This window comes from Eleutherodactylus coqui, chromosome 3 (assembly GCF_035609145.1).
Source record: "Eleutherodactylus coqui strain aEleCoq1 chromosome 3, aEleCoq1.hap1, whole genome shotgun sequence".
Lineage (NCBI taxonomy): Eukaryota > Metazoa > Chordata > Amphibia > Anura > Eleutherodactylidae > Eleutherodactylus > Eleutherodactylus coqui.
In genome coordinates this window covers 223,682,704-223,696,370 of record NC_089839.1, presented here as the reverse complement: position 1 = coordinate 223,696,370, position 13,667 = coordinate 223,682,704, and the positions used below count along the sequence as shown (strand labels likewise).

The 13,667-nt window shown below is 43.5% G+C and overlaps 1 protein-coding gene across 1 annotated transcript in view; it reads right to left on the bottom strand.

The window, feature by feature from the left end:
* The window catches only part of LOC136619963 (protein SSUH2 homolog), a 56,088-nt gene extending 48,928 nt beyond the window's left edge, over nt 1–7,160 (bottom strand). The window contains exons 1-3 of the mRNA XM_066594685.1: nt 7,002–7,160; nt 1,876–1,937; nt 288–366 (exon numbers count right to left, since the gene is read on the bottom strand). Of these exons, the coding sequence (XP_066450782.1) occupies nt 288–366; nt 1,876–1,882 (86 nt within the window). The 5' untranslated portion in view covers nt 1,883–1,937; nt 7,002–7,160. The remainder of the gene's footprint in view (nt 1–287; nt 367–1,875; nt 1,938–7,001) is intronic.
* Nucleotides 7,161–13,667: the final 6,507 nt, after the last annotated feature.

Here is a 13,667-nt window from a genome sequence, read left to right as displayed (position 1 = left end):
TCCCCCCTGTTCCCCGCTACTGCCGCCCGCGCCGCCGCGCATCTCCCCGCCCCCCGGCGGCACCCGGACACTTACGCGCGAACACTGCAGTGTTCGGCAAAGCCGGTGTCCGGGTGCGGATGTGTCCGTAACGGACACGTTCGCTCATCCCTACACAGCATAACTGCTCCATGAGAATATATCCTTATTGGAAGGGAACAAGGTGCCGTTACTTCTGTGAGTCCAGTATGTCCCCTAGAGCACTCAAGCATTGATGATATAAGATGAAATATACGCCGGCATCTTACGGGATGGTGAATGATTTCTCCACAGGAGCTGAAGAATAATATGGCGGCACGTATGGGGGAGGAGGGTCAAATATTCCATCTGCAAATATGAAAGATTGAGATTTTAAGTACTAAATACCAATAAATGCTCCTTCCGATCCCGCATTGCAGCAAATGACTGTATTTGGAGTGATTTCTATAAAATTGTTTTGTTATGATTAAGAAAATCAGAGATAAAAAACAACTCTTGTAAATTCATCGGAATGGTTTACTCATTCACTGTCGTCATGTTGTGAGGGGACAGCGATGTATGAATTAACACTGAAGCAAATCGGTGATACATGCTCCTGCAAGTGTCCTGATCATGTCCTTCTGATACAGCTGCAGGGTTCCTTGCAGCTGTATCAGAGCTCTCTCATACCTCTCAACAAAAAGGACAAATCCTGCTGCATGTATACTGCGCCCAAGCAATCTTTTTTCCTTATGCTAAGCTACACCATTTGTTACATTAAACTATGCCCGTTGCCTTTATGCTGCCTGTAGCAAAGTGTGAAATGGCACCCCTCCTGCCCACTCCTCCCAAAAATACGAATTTTACAGGTTTTGGAAGCACCAATACACAAGATACCCAACACATGTTTGAACCATTGAGACTTGCCTGAAGTGATAGAGTAAGGCCTCATGTCCACGTGGAAAATCAGGCCCGCTACGGATTCTACATGGAGAATCCGTAGTGGGTCCTTCCTGCCCCGCGGACATGAGCGCTTAAAATCAGAATTAACTCACCCGCAGCGGACCGGGCAGTTCTTCTCCTCTTCACTGCCGGATCTTCTTTCTTTGGCCGGCGGATGTGCTCGGCACGCCGGCTGCTCGCCGCGCGCATGCACCGGGCACATCCGTCCGGCCGAAGAAAGAAGATCCGGCCGAGAAGAAGAGAAGAAGTGCCCGGTCCGCTGCGGGTAAGTTCATTCTTATTTTAGGTCTCCCACGGATCCGGACGGCTTCCATAAGCTTCAATAGAAGCCTGCAGGAGCCGTCCCCGCGGGAGACCCGCATGAAAATGGAGCATGGTCCAGATTTTTTCATGCTCCATTTTTTTTTATTCCCTTTTATTGACCATCCGCGGGTATTTATCTACACGCGGGTGGTCAATGCATCCCTATGGGATGCGGATCCGCATGCGGGTGATCCGCTGTGGATTTTAAATCCTATTTTCCCCGTGGACATGAGGCCTAATGGTGGCCCTCTTAGGGGTCCCAATAGTAATAGTAACCTCCATAGTGGTCCAAGTAGTTATAGTGACCCTGTTAGGTGCCACAGTAGTAATATTGTCCCCCATAGTGACCCCAGTAATATTGACCTCCACAGTGGCCTAAGTAGTTATTGTGACCCTGTCAGTGGTCCAAGTAGTAATAGTAACCCCCATAGTGGCCCCAGTAATAATAGTACCACCTGTTAGTGGCCCCCAGTAATAATAGTGTCCTCCATAGTGACCCCAACAATAATAATGACCCTCAGAGTAACCCCAGTAGTAATAGTAATCCCCATAGTCGTCCCAGTAGTAATAGTGCCTAGTGTCATGGAATCCATGGCGGGTGACCCTGCATACCTGTCATCTTCTTCGCCGGTGTCTGTGCCAACAGGTCTTCTTCCGCACGGTTCGCCGTTGTCCTGCAAGAACAAACAAGCCCTCAGACAAATTGGATAAATAAAATAGTTATGATTTCTTGAAACTGGGGAGGAGAAGCAGCTGGAGTCTTATTTATACAGAACTAGGAATAACTCAATCAGTAGCACATACTGTACATTAGTGAATAATGATGAGTGACGGTCGCCATGTAACGGATTTGTTCAGTAGCCATGTGTATGAATACAGAAAGATTCCTGACAATGTAGTCAATATAATAGTATACTGCCTGCGTCTTCCATGTGTATATATAGCACTCCGAGGGCTGCAGGTTACAGTCCACTGTTATATGGTATGCTGGGAGTTGTAGTTTCTTAACGCAGTGAGCTGCAGTACATGCAACTAAACACAATGTAACACTGCCTGGTCACCACTTATTGCACCATACATATAAATCCAGTTAGTTTGAGGAGGTTTGTAGGTAAATCGAGCATTTTTACACACCCACGTTGCTGGCTAAAACTTAACTAAAGCATTTGTCCCTCCCCTAGAATCCACCTATATGTTTTATTACACACTGCATAGATCCCATCAGGAAATGGTACTTTACCCATTTAAAGTATATTAAGGGGTTTATTATGGCCACCTACCATCCTCTTCTTTAAACTCAAAACGTTTATTGATTCTAGTAGTTATGTTAACCTGCCACCAAGGTTGCTAAGTCCATCAGGTCACAGGTAATGCTAGAGCTGTTCTACTTTGATCTTCAGGCAAAAAGATGAGAGGAAGGTTCCAACATGCAGTGCTAAACAGTTCTTGTTCTGTTAATGGGGATGCGAAATATGGCATCTCTTTGGCTGACACAGGGGCATGAGAACCTATCCAACCATCTGATATATTTCTCATTCTAGATATGATCCCATGATGCTTAATGAATTATTTACTGCATCCTTTATCTAATGCATGCTCACTACATACGATTGGAACCATTATAAACAATACAGAGAGGAGAGTAAGATACTTTCTTATGTTTAATCCATGTGAGTGTGGGGGATGACCATGAGCATTTTGTGTGTATTTTCTGTTAGCTGTGAAAATGTTAAGCTGAAGCACATTATTTGTGCCTATAGTCTCTAAAGTCTGGGGGAAGGTACCACAGGTACCACAAGGTAAAACAGGTCTGACTAGTTTTGACTAGTGGAAGACATCTACAAGGGCTCAAGTTACAGCCGCATGGCAAAAAGGAATGTCTTTGTATTAAAGGACAGAAAATGACTGGAAAGAAGCAGGAAGTATTTCCCCTCGACAACAAGTCAAGAATGAATAGAGCATGCTCAAGGGAAGCTCCTCCCTGGTGAATGAGCTCACAGCTACCACACAAATACCTTGCTAGAAGAATGACCTATCAGCACACAAAAAAGTGTAACTTTACCTGAATCGCTATCTTTTCTCCTTAGGGAGAGCACCTAGACGGTGAGTGAGGAGACTCAAAAGGCTATTCATGCTCCTCTGGGTAATATGCAAATAAGAGAGATGGAATAATATCTCCACAGTGCCACTTATTGGGAGGCAGCATTCCTTCAAGCCAAAGTTAGACTCTTTATACAAGCCTTGTAACAATGATTGAGAATTGAAACCAAAGCCAGACTCAATGTACAGACAGCTGTTTCAGGATATTTGCCCTTCATCAATGTACAGTAGGAGTCTGGCTTTGCTAGTGAGAGGCCTGGGACGGAGGTCAGAAACGCTTTTTTTTCAATATGCAAATAAGGGAGATGGAATACTACCTCCACAGTGCCACCTGAGTATGCAAATAAGGGAGATGGAATAATACCTCCACAGTGCCACCTAATATGCAAATAAGGGAGATGGAATAATACCTCCACTGTGACTACCTGAATGACACACCTTCCTGTTTGAATGCCTCTATAAGTTGTTTCCCGCCTAAATAAAGGTTAGATCCCTTTTAGTGTACACTCTATGTAGATGTGTGGTCATTGTGGGGTCTCCAGGCCTGTATATATTAATATCTAATATAGCACCCACAGTCTATCGAATAGTGAAAATTGCGCTAACAAATTTGGAGGCACTGCTGAGATGAAAGAGATATTTCATCTCTTCCTGACACGAGGGGACTTTGAAGCAGAGATTGACAGATAATGATCTCAAACAAGTTATTAAGTTTTATTGTTATACCTATATCATCTCTCCTTCTCTGCTATGATCAGCCCCACTCCTGGTGAGTTGAAATATGATCAAGTCTGTATCAAAAAAACTATGAAGTAGATATACTGTGTGGTTTTTATGCTGTCTGTGAAGTATGGTCCTGACTGTGAGGTATGGGGGTCTATGTTGTCTCTGTAGTAATGAATGGTGTTTGGACTGTGTAATTTAAGTATTAGGATTAAAGAGTGTGAGTTGTGTAACTTGTCACAAGAGGGTAAAAAGAAAAGTTGATGGTTGATGAAAGGATTTGATGAAGGTTGTAGTAGCAATTATGAACATTGCTACTTGACGATATAGAAGTTTGCTGGTTAAGACCAGCGTGCTGTGTCTATGCGGTGAAAGAGATTCCATAGTTGGTCTACATGTGTTTGATGAGTTATAAAAAAAAAGTGGGACTGTAGACACATGGTTTCGGGTAGCAGCTCATCAGAGCATTTGGCTTGAACTAATATATGGCTCAAGACCATTTAGGGACTGAGGCCTCATGAAATCTTAGTGGAAAATGGTGATAAAGCCATTTTGGCTTATTAGGTATGGGCTGGAGGGGATTTTAACTATGTTTTTGGAGTTCACTTCAGGATCAAGCTGTGAGTAAGCTGGAAGATGCTAGAAGTCACTGGGGAGATTTGGAAGCCCTGGTAATAAACGATGATTGGTCTAATGGAAATGGCGGTTAGAAGCCTAAAAGAGCTGCTAATGAGATTGGAGCCTAGCAACATAATCTGATTGGTGGGAGTTGGTGGTGGGAGGAGAGAGAGAGTTAATAAAAGAAGGTGCTGACAGGATAGGAGATTCAGTTCTTTCACAGCACCACAAGTTTTGTCCCTTCCGCCCACCTCTTTTGTTATATTCTGAACTGTCGTGGCATGTTTAAATGGGGGAATGCCGCCCGCCTCCTGTGGATGGCTATAAAAATGGTTTTAAATTGGTTATTGGTGTATAATTAATTAATCTATACCTGTGTGGCAAGTTCCAGGCTTGCCTGTGTGCCTGTGCCCGATCCGGTCAGTCCAGACCCATCAGACAGGTACCTTAAGTCTCGACCACGCAATACAGAACCTGTCATATTTTAAATGGAATACTTTGCATGCCTTTGTCTGAGAGTACTGGTTAACTGACGGAGTCAACAGACTGACCGAGGGAGGGTAAAATTATTTTGTCTGGATAGGGACTCCCCTGGGAGGACTGCGTATCAGACCCGGGGGGACGGAAGAGGCTATAAGACAGTGTTCAGGCTGAGGTAAAATAGTCTGGTTACTCCCATAGGGGACAGTGAGACAACTCCATTTGTACTAGTGCTCCGTTTATCTATGTGTACGTCCCACCTCTATGTCCTACCCAAACTGTAAGAAGGGATTAGTGTTGGCAATAAGTGCGCATTGGCTGGGTTACAGCCAAGATTGATGCACCGTACACAGCGGCTCGTTGTGGGTTTGGCCCACTGGTAGAGGACAGTCCTCAGATCAAAGTGTATAGGTTAAGGGCTCCCACCCACTAGCGTTTTTTTTCACTGCGAATTTCGCAGTAAAAAAACGCTAGTGGGTGGGAGCCCTAAATGTGCATTATTGGATCCCTTCTAGTAAAGGCAGATTACTAAACTGTGTTGCTGCTGAATTCTTTGAAAGTACAGGACGTGATATATTGTGCCCAGCATCGGGAGAGTGTCCACTGGATGTTAATGCAATCACTAGAGATGAGTGAGCATGCACGTCCAAGCTTGATGCTCGTTCGAGCATTAGCCTACTCGATATACTCATTACTCGAGCTAAGCGCCACGCGGTGCTCGAGAAAATTTTATCTCCCCTCCCCGCATGTTTAGCGCTATGTTTTAGCCAATAAACATGCAGGGAAGGCTTTATCATTTCCTGCTGTGACGTGCCAACCCTATGCACATCCTTAGCAGTGACTGTCTGAGCTGATCAGGTGTCCATCGAGTATTAAAACTATGGTCATCCGTGGCTCGCCTTAGACGCATGCTACATGAGCTGAGGGATAGAGCTGCTGCTATAGGGAAAGCGTTAGTGTAGGGATTAGGTTGCGTTTAGGAAGGAATCCTTGCTCCAAGAACCCAATAGTCCTTTCTAGGACTACTACTCCTCTTATTGTGTGCATCAGCATTTTGGCTTGCTGGGACCAGCAGTGCACACAAATTTTTTCTCAAGCATCCCGACTATATTCTGCGCACTGTTATCGGTTTCTGATGTAGTGTACTGCCAGTGTACACAGAGTACATAAGAAGTAATAAAACTCGTATCATTTCTCATTTTTTTAGTTTTTTGGAGGCTCAAAGCGTACGCTATATACCAGTGTCTGGGGGCTGTAAATCTGCGCTAACAACAGTATACACTGTTTTAAATTTTTCTGGGCCTGCTGAGAGCGTACTCTATATACCAGTGTATGGGGGCTGTGATTCTCCACTACCTAACAACAGTATACACACGTAAAATTTTTTTGTGCCTGCTGAAAGCCTAAGGTATATATACCCGTGTCTGGGTGGTGGGAATCTCCGCTATCTAACAACAGCATACACTGTTTATTGTGTCTATTTTGGCCGATAAGAGTACGCAAAAAAACTTGCATTTTGCGTAGCATTTAGTCCAAGTGCTTTATCCAACATGGTGAAGACTAGGGGTAAGAATCAAGTTTGAGGACGTGGGCGTCCAAATGAGGGTGTGGGCAGAGGGGGCGTGGCCTGGCAACTGAAGAAGAAATACGCATGGTGGATCGGCTCCAGAGGAAACCCACATAAATCCTTCACTCCTGTACTCCAAAAGGCTCCCTGTCTGCCACTAGTGACTGTTTAGCACACCTAAAGGGGAGAGGTGCGTGCAGGGTGTCTGCCAGTTCCCTGGGGCAGTGCTAGAACACCGCGACCTACTCACCACCGGAGGCTGCAGGCTCCCTTGGAGAGGCCGGTCCTGGCGGGGCTTCAATTCCGGTCAGTGGGCACCTTCTCAGAAGAGCTAGCAGCGCTTCTATCTGCTGCTGGGGAGGAAGAGCGCTCCTGCCAGAGACTCAGACGCCTGCTGTGCCGATCCCTGGGCTCCAGTGAAGGGCAGCAATGCTGCTACAGCCGACACCTTCCTTATCTCTGCCAGCAACACCTTCCTTATCTCTGCCGGCCATCACAGATTGCAGCTTAAAGCTCCCTTCACTGTGGTCACACACTTAAAACTTTGCAGCAGCACATGACCAGGAAGCCAACATATAAAACAACTTGTAATAAAGTAAATAAGCCACCAAGTGTTGTGCTATCTCAAACTTTCCTAAAATCTCTGCAGGAGCAGCAGCAACCTTCCCAACTTTGCTACATTCTAGATCTTTAAATGGGACGGGGGAGAACACTCCTGATACTGTGCCTCCACGGCTGTGGGGGGCTGGGGAGGAGAGGAGAAACTAAACAGTGGTGCAGGGAACAATAGTGAAAGTAAAAGAGGAGAAAGCATAAGACTCCGACTGAGCGTCCCTGTATGTGTCAGACCCTGAAGTTGCTTGCTCTCTCCCCCCCCCTTCTATTCTGTTCTATAATCCACAAAGTCTGCTTCATTTGCATTTGTTCATTGACTTTTGACCTGCTTTCTACTGACACCTAGCAGTGGTGTAGTGTCAGTCCACTGGTATCACTTTGTTAGGGATAAAATCCATGTTACGTTAATATGCTGTGGGGCTCCAAATCAGAGCTGGTTATGCCGGCCACCATGAGAAAGCAATAGACACAGGCATCACGGTCGTGTCTTAGAGCAATCTGCGTTTATTGTGTACTTTGTCTTTCTTATACAAAAAATAGTAGGCGTATCAGAGGTTGAACTGCTTTACAGAGGTCGACCTGTTTTACTGGTACATAATTTTGTCTTCTCTATAAACAATGCTTTATTTGTTTGTATGTAGACATCGTGTCTGGTATCCTGATTATCATCACACTCTACATTAACAAAGCATTCCATACAACCTTTTGATCAGTGTAACGAGATAAACAAGCTCTTGGAGACATGATGGACGCTTAAGATTACACCTGTACTTAATGTAATTAAGTACTAAGCTAAATGTACGAGCATTTAGCAGACCTTTTCATAGGACACAGAATAGAGTGTACAATTTAGGCCTACAGCCTCCGGAAACGTATATTACAGATGGATGAAATGTATACATATATAAGTTTTCATGTTCATAACCCTCACAGTCCCCCATTTTGAAACAGTCCATCTTGAAAAGAGCCTTTGTAGTGGTACTATCAAGGGTGCTAAGCCACCCCTGCCGGTCTTTCTATCCTCTTCGCCGGATCCCCACTGTTGTTGCTCTTTTACGTATGACTGTTTTAACGATATCGTAGAGGGGGCGATTCCAGATAATTTGCTTGTCTCCGTATCCCACAGAATGTCCATAAATTGCAAACACTCAAAAGAATGAACAAAAGAAACAGTATTAGTAAAGGGTGAAACATAAAATCCATCATCTTTCCTGCAATAGGTGACCATTCAGTAAAAATATCATACCAGTTATACTCTGTGTCTACCTGGATCTCAATACCTAGGCTGACTAGCTTATCTCCTACCCATACATTTTTCTAATTCCATAAGGGAGAGGTTAGTAACATCCAAATGCATTTAAAGGTGTTCAGTATCTATCATTAGTCTTACAATTCTACCCAAGGATACTGTCAGAGTTGACATAGGGATAGTATCTGGGTACCAGTAGTACCTTAATGTTGCTTCAGCATCTGACAAAAATGTGTAAGTTTCTGTAAATCTATGTATCACCGATATGTTCTGTATACATCCAGACAATGGAGTGGTGAGATTATACATACTGGTGGTTCCAGTTCGGTTGGCAACAAAGAACATATACATATTGGGGGCCAACTTCTATCAGCATATAGAAGAAGCAGGTAACACCGTCCAATCACATATGCTGACTGAAGGCTACAGGAAACATGGCTCATATGCGGCTGTACTCCGTCCGCATGCTAGGCCATCCAGTGTTTCTTCACAGTTCTCTATGCCATGGGTTTTATTTTCACTATCAATCATAGTACCTGTGAACTTGGGCAACCAGTATTGTAAAGCATATAGAGGCGGTCCGAACACCACAGGTAGTCCTACAAACTTACACATCAGGCTTGTGTCCTTCACATCATAAAAAGTCATTTCTCCAGTGCAATATTCATCAGAGTATTCTACACCATCAGCCCGGGGCCGTATCCAGGATGCTACTGGAATTACATTATTGAGAATATTTCTCCACAATTTTTCATTATTTGTCATCACATCTGACTGCTTTGTCCCTCTCGTGAATCATATATACATATTGCAGGCTACATTGTGTATAGTTCATGAATTTACTCATATTTACAAACAAATCCTTTTAAACCGCAAAACCAGATTAAAAAGCGTTAATACATCCTTATCATATCCTAATGCAAGACATCGGGGGAGGAACAAGGAAGGCATGCATTGTGCCTGAACATTTATCAATCTAGAAACATCCTGTCCCACCCCAGCCATTTTATTCTTCATCACCTCTAAATCTATAGAGTTTAGAACCCCTACACCTGTACCAATTCCCCCTAATAGGGTATCATACCATTTTCGTTTTCCTCTGGTGCAGGGTTTCATTGCCTGAAGAGAAATATTATAATGCAATATGGTTTTCTGGCTCTTTGTGGATGATAAGGGGTGTCAAATGCCTGGGAGTTACCCAGGGCAGACATGAAGTGTTGCATTATTTCACCTGTGAAATGTGTACCTCTATCTGACTCGATTACCTCTGGTACCCCGTATCTGCAGATTACCTTATTCATGAGCTTCTTTTCGGTTACCTGCTCATTTACTTTTGTAACAAGGTACGCCTCCAACCTGAAAAACATCAACAACAAGCACATATTCATACTTCCCAACACGTGGGAGCTGAATGTCGTCAATTTGCAATCCCTGAAATGGGTAGAGTGGTCCTGGCAAGTGCCTTTGTGGTCAATTTACTTCTACCCTGTTGCTTACGGCATAGCTCATGCAAAACTGGACAAATGATGTAGCAGCTACAAAGAACCCAGGGGGCAACCCTTTCTCTCTCAAGCGTAGGTAACATAGCTGCCTTCGATAGGTGAGTCTTTCCATGGATCAGCTGGGCCATCATGGGGTACAGGGATCGTGGTAGGCAAGTTATTGACTGTTTGCCATACGCCACCCTGTTCTACTGCTCTCATATTAGTCCATTTATCTTTTTCTTCTTTGCTGGCTTGTGACTGTAATGTCTTTAGTACATCAATGTTCAAATTTTTATCAAAGTCCAAATCATAGTCTCTGACTTGTGCGGTCAGTATCTTCTTTTCTTCTTTCTTCCACGGCTTGAGGGCCGCTGTCTGCGCTGAAGTCTGCTAGGGCATTGCCTTTTGCTTCTGCACTGTTGGCTTTAGTATGAGTTTTCACCTTCAGGATTGCTACTTTGTCTGGTAGGAGTAGGGCTTTCATAAGGTTCTGTACTGCTACACCATTCTCAATGGGTTGTCCTACAGAAGTTTAAAAATGTCTGGCCTTCCATATTGGGCCGTAACCATGATCTATGCCGAATACATACCAGGAGTCAGTGTAAATGGTTACCTTCTGTCACTCTACACGCCTCAGTGAGGGCCTTCAGTTCCGCTTCTTGTGCTGAGACATGCGGAGGCATTCTGCTTTTAGAGATCTTGTTGTGTGAACACTGCATATCTGGTGTGGAGTTGTCAATCACCCTGGTACCATCTATAAAATACAACTCAAAATATGTATTAACAAGGGGTTTCAATAACTCTTTAAAACGTAAACTTTCTTGTTGCATCAATGCTAGACAATCATGCTGATATTCTATTCCAAATAGATCACGTTCTTATTTGCAAAAATTTTTAAAAATAGCTGATCTGTAATACATAGATCACCTATGCATCCCCCTCCCCCATTTGATCACCTATGCCTCCCCCTCCCCCATTTGATCACCTATGCCTCCCCCTCCCCCATTTGAAACAGGATACTCGATTGGAAGAAGAGTAGCCGGGTTCACCATTGAAAAGAAATATTAAAGGGGGGGGCATGAGCAAAGCACATTGCAACCTTATTTGACGAGCTAGAGACAGGTGTTTAGGTTGTACTTGAGTGAGTATACTCTGGAGGTCATGAGGGGTGAGAACCACTAGGGGGGGTAGTTCAGGACCAACTCAGAAGACTTGTCAACCATTGCTTGTACTGCTGCTACCGCACGGACACAGGAGGGGGCTCCTCAGGCTATCGGATCCAATCTCATGGAGTAATACCCAAGTGGCCGTGGACGTCCTCCATGTTTTTGCGTCAATACTGCTGTCGCATGAAAGGCCAGGGACGGCAGTATGAGACAAGTCCCAAAAAGGTGCGAAGCTTTGGCAGCAGAAGAAGATACAGAAATGGCTTGAACTGCAGCCCTGCGTCGTTCTGTGAGATGTCTGCCTTCTTGAGCTAGACAACAACCTTTTGTTTACAAAGCTGTAATTTTTCCTTTTTAAGCCTTGCAGCCATTTTCTGCTAAAAAAATTTTAGAAGAGAAATGGGTGCAGATTGACATGTTTTCATATCCTCAGCACAAAGCTGGAAAGTCATTAACATATTGCAACAGCACAGTCCCCTCAGGCGGAGTCCAAGCCTGCAGGACAGTTACATAAATGCCCTTTTGTCTGAAAAAGGGCCGGAGATTCAGACTGTCTCCACTCTGGTTTATTATCTATGACCTTAGGGATTCCAATAGACCTTCTACAAAGGCCATACTAAGTACATGTTTACCCATCTCTTCTATGCCCCTATACCCCTGATCTGACTAATGTTGTTGAAGGCGGGCATAGAATTGTTTTACACTTTCTTCCTTCTCTTTGTGTGATATTAGAAAGAGACAAGGAGGATTCTCTCAAATTTTTGTTTTTCTTTTTCCCAATGTTAAAAATATTTTACCACTTCTCAATTCTCTATGTTTAATTTAATCCTAATCTGTGCCACAATAGTTTTTCACATAATTTTAGATTATAGTTCCCGCTGCCTTCCCTGTTTTACATATACTCCTGCATCTCCTCCTTGTCCTCCTTCTCATGCTTCCACTCACTAGCCTTGGATCTAGTGAGCATAGGCATAACCGGTTTGCACCGAGGAGCTCCGCAAGCAGGGCAGCTCTCTCTCCAATCCGGGTTCTGTTGTCCACAATGCCAGCAGGTCCATCCCTCCAGTCCAATGTTTGACCTTGGAGTGGATGACTTGGCATAGGGTGAGGAGGAGACGGTTGGAATTGAGATGAAGGAGGGGGTGGAGGTGAAAGAGGGAACTGACCCCACAATGAGAGAACATTATATACCTGTGCTTTGAATTCTTTTCTCATTTCATTTTTAGCTATTGAACAGTATATATATATTACAACATACTTCCTGTGTAGCCAAATATAACCAATTCTTAATTCAGATTTCTTTGCAAAGACAAGTAGGTCTTCTAAAGCCCAGTACTCCACCCTTTGAAATGTATCTTATCTTCTATAGAACACAGAAACTTCTCCAGACAAATAGCTGTATAACTGGTTCCACTGCCTGTGACCATCTTCTATTGTGCAAATAACCTGGGCTGACTATTCAAAATGAACTTAGAGTGTAATACACTTGCCCCCACCTTACAAAAACTGCAAATTCACACTCACTAAGGGGGTTTTTATTCATTCCTATACGGACTGATAATATGTGAAGTAGAAATTGGGATTGTATTTACTGTACACCAGACTTCCAATAATGAGCGAATTATGTATAGATAAGAAAAACTCTTAGTACCGCGGTTTTTACACAATTTGCTCAGAATAGGCTACCCAATGACAAACACAATACAACTTATGCCCATTTCTACCCACATACTGATATTCACCACACTGCGACCACTCAGCGGCCAATATATTATAGGGGGCTTTATTCCACCCTGGCATTATTAACAATTCATCGGACACTTCTTTGTTCTTAGTTACCGACATTTTCGTACTATTGCGGATTTTCTTAAAAGGCGACATTTTCACACTATGCCAGATTATCACAAGAAATTCTTCAACTATCAGTTTATCAAAATTTTCCTTTAAAACAAACTAGTGTATTACTCTCTGCGTAATCCTGTTCACAGCGCCATTTATGTATTGCTGCAAGGAGCAAGACTTAGTTCAAATTACGCTTTAAAGAGAGTTAGACACTATAAAAGGTTCATACTGTAGTTGATTGGGACCCTAATAAGTGGGATGGGGACCAATATTCATTTGCCAATTTCTTTAGCTATCTTTCACACCTTATCCTCTTTACCAGCAGTATGGACAATGGCTGGCGGTTTATGTACACCAAGAGGCTTATTATTTTTATTCTTTCACACACATAAAACAATTGTTTGTTTCACTATTTTCTTATGCAGTCTTCCATACCTTATCCTCTTTACCAGCACTATGGCCAATGGCTGGCGGTTTATATACACCAAGAGGCTTATTATTTTTATTATTATTTTCTTTATACACTTTTCAAATAAAATACTGTTGTTCATTGAAGATGA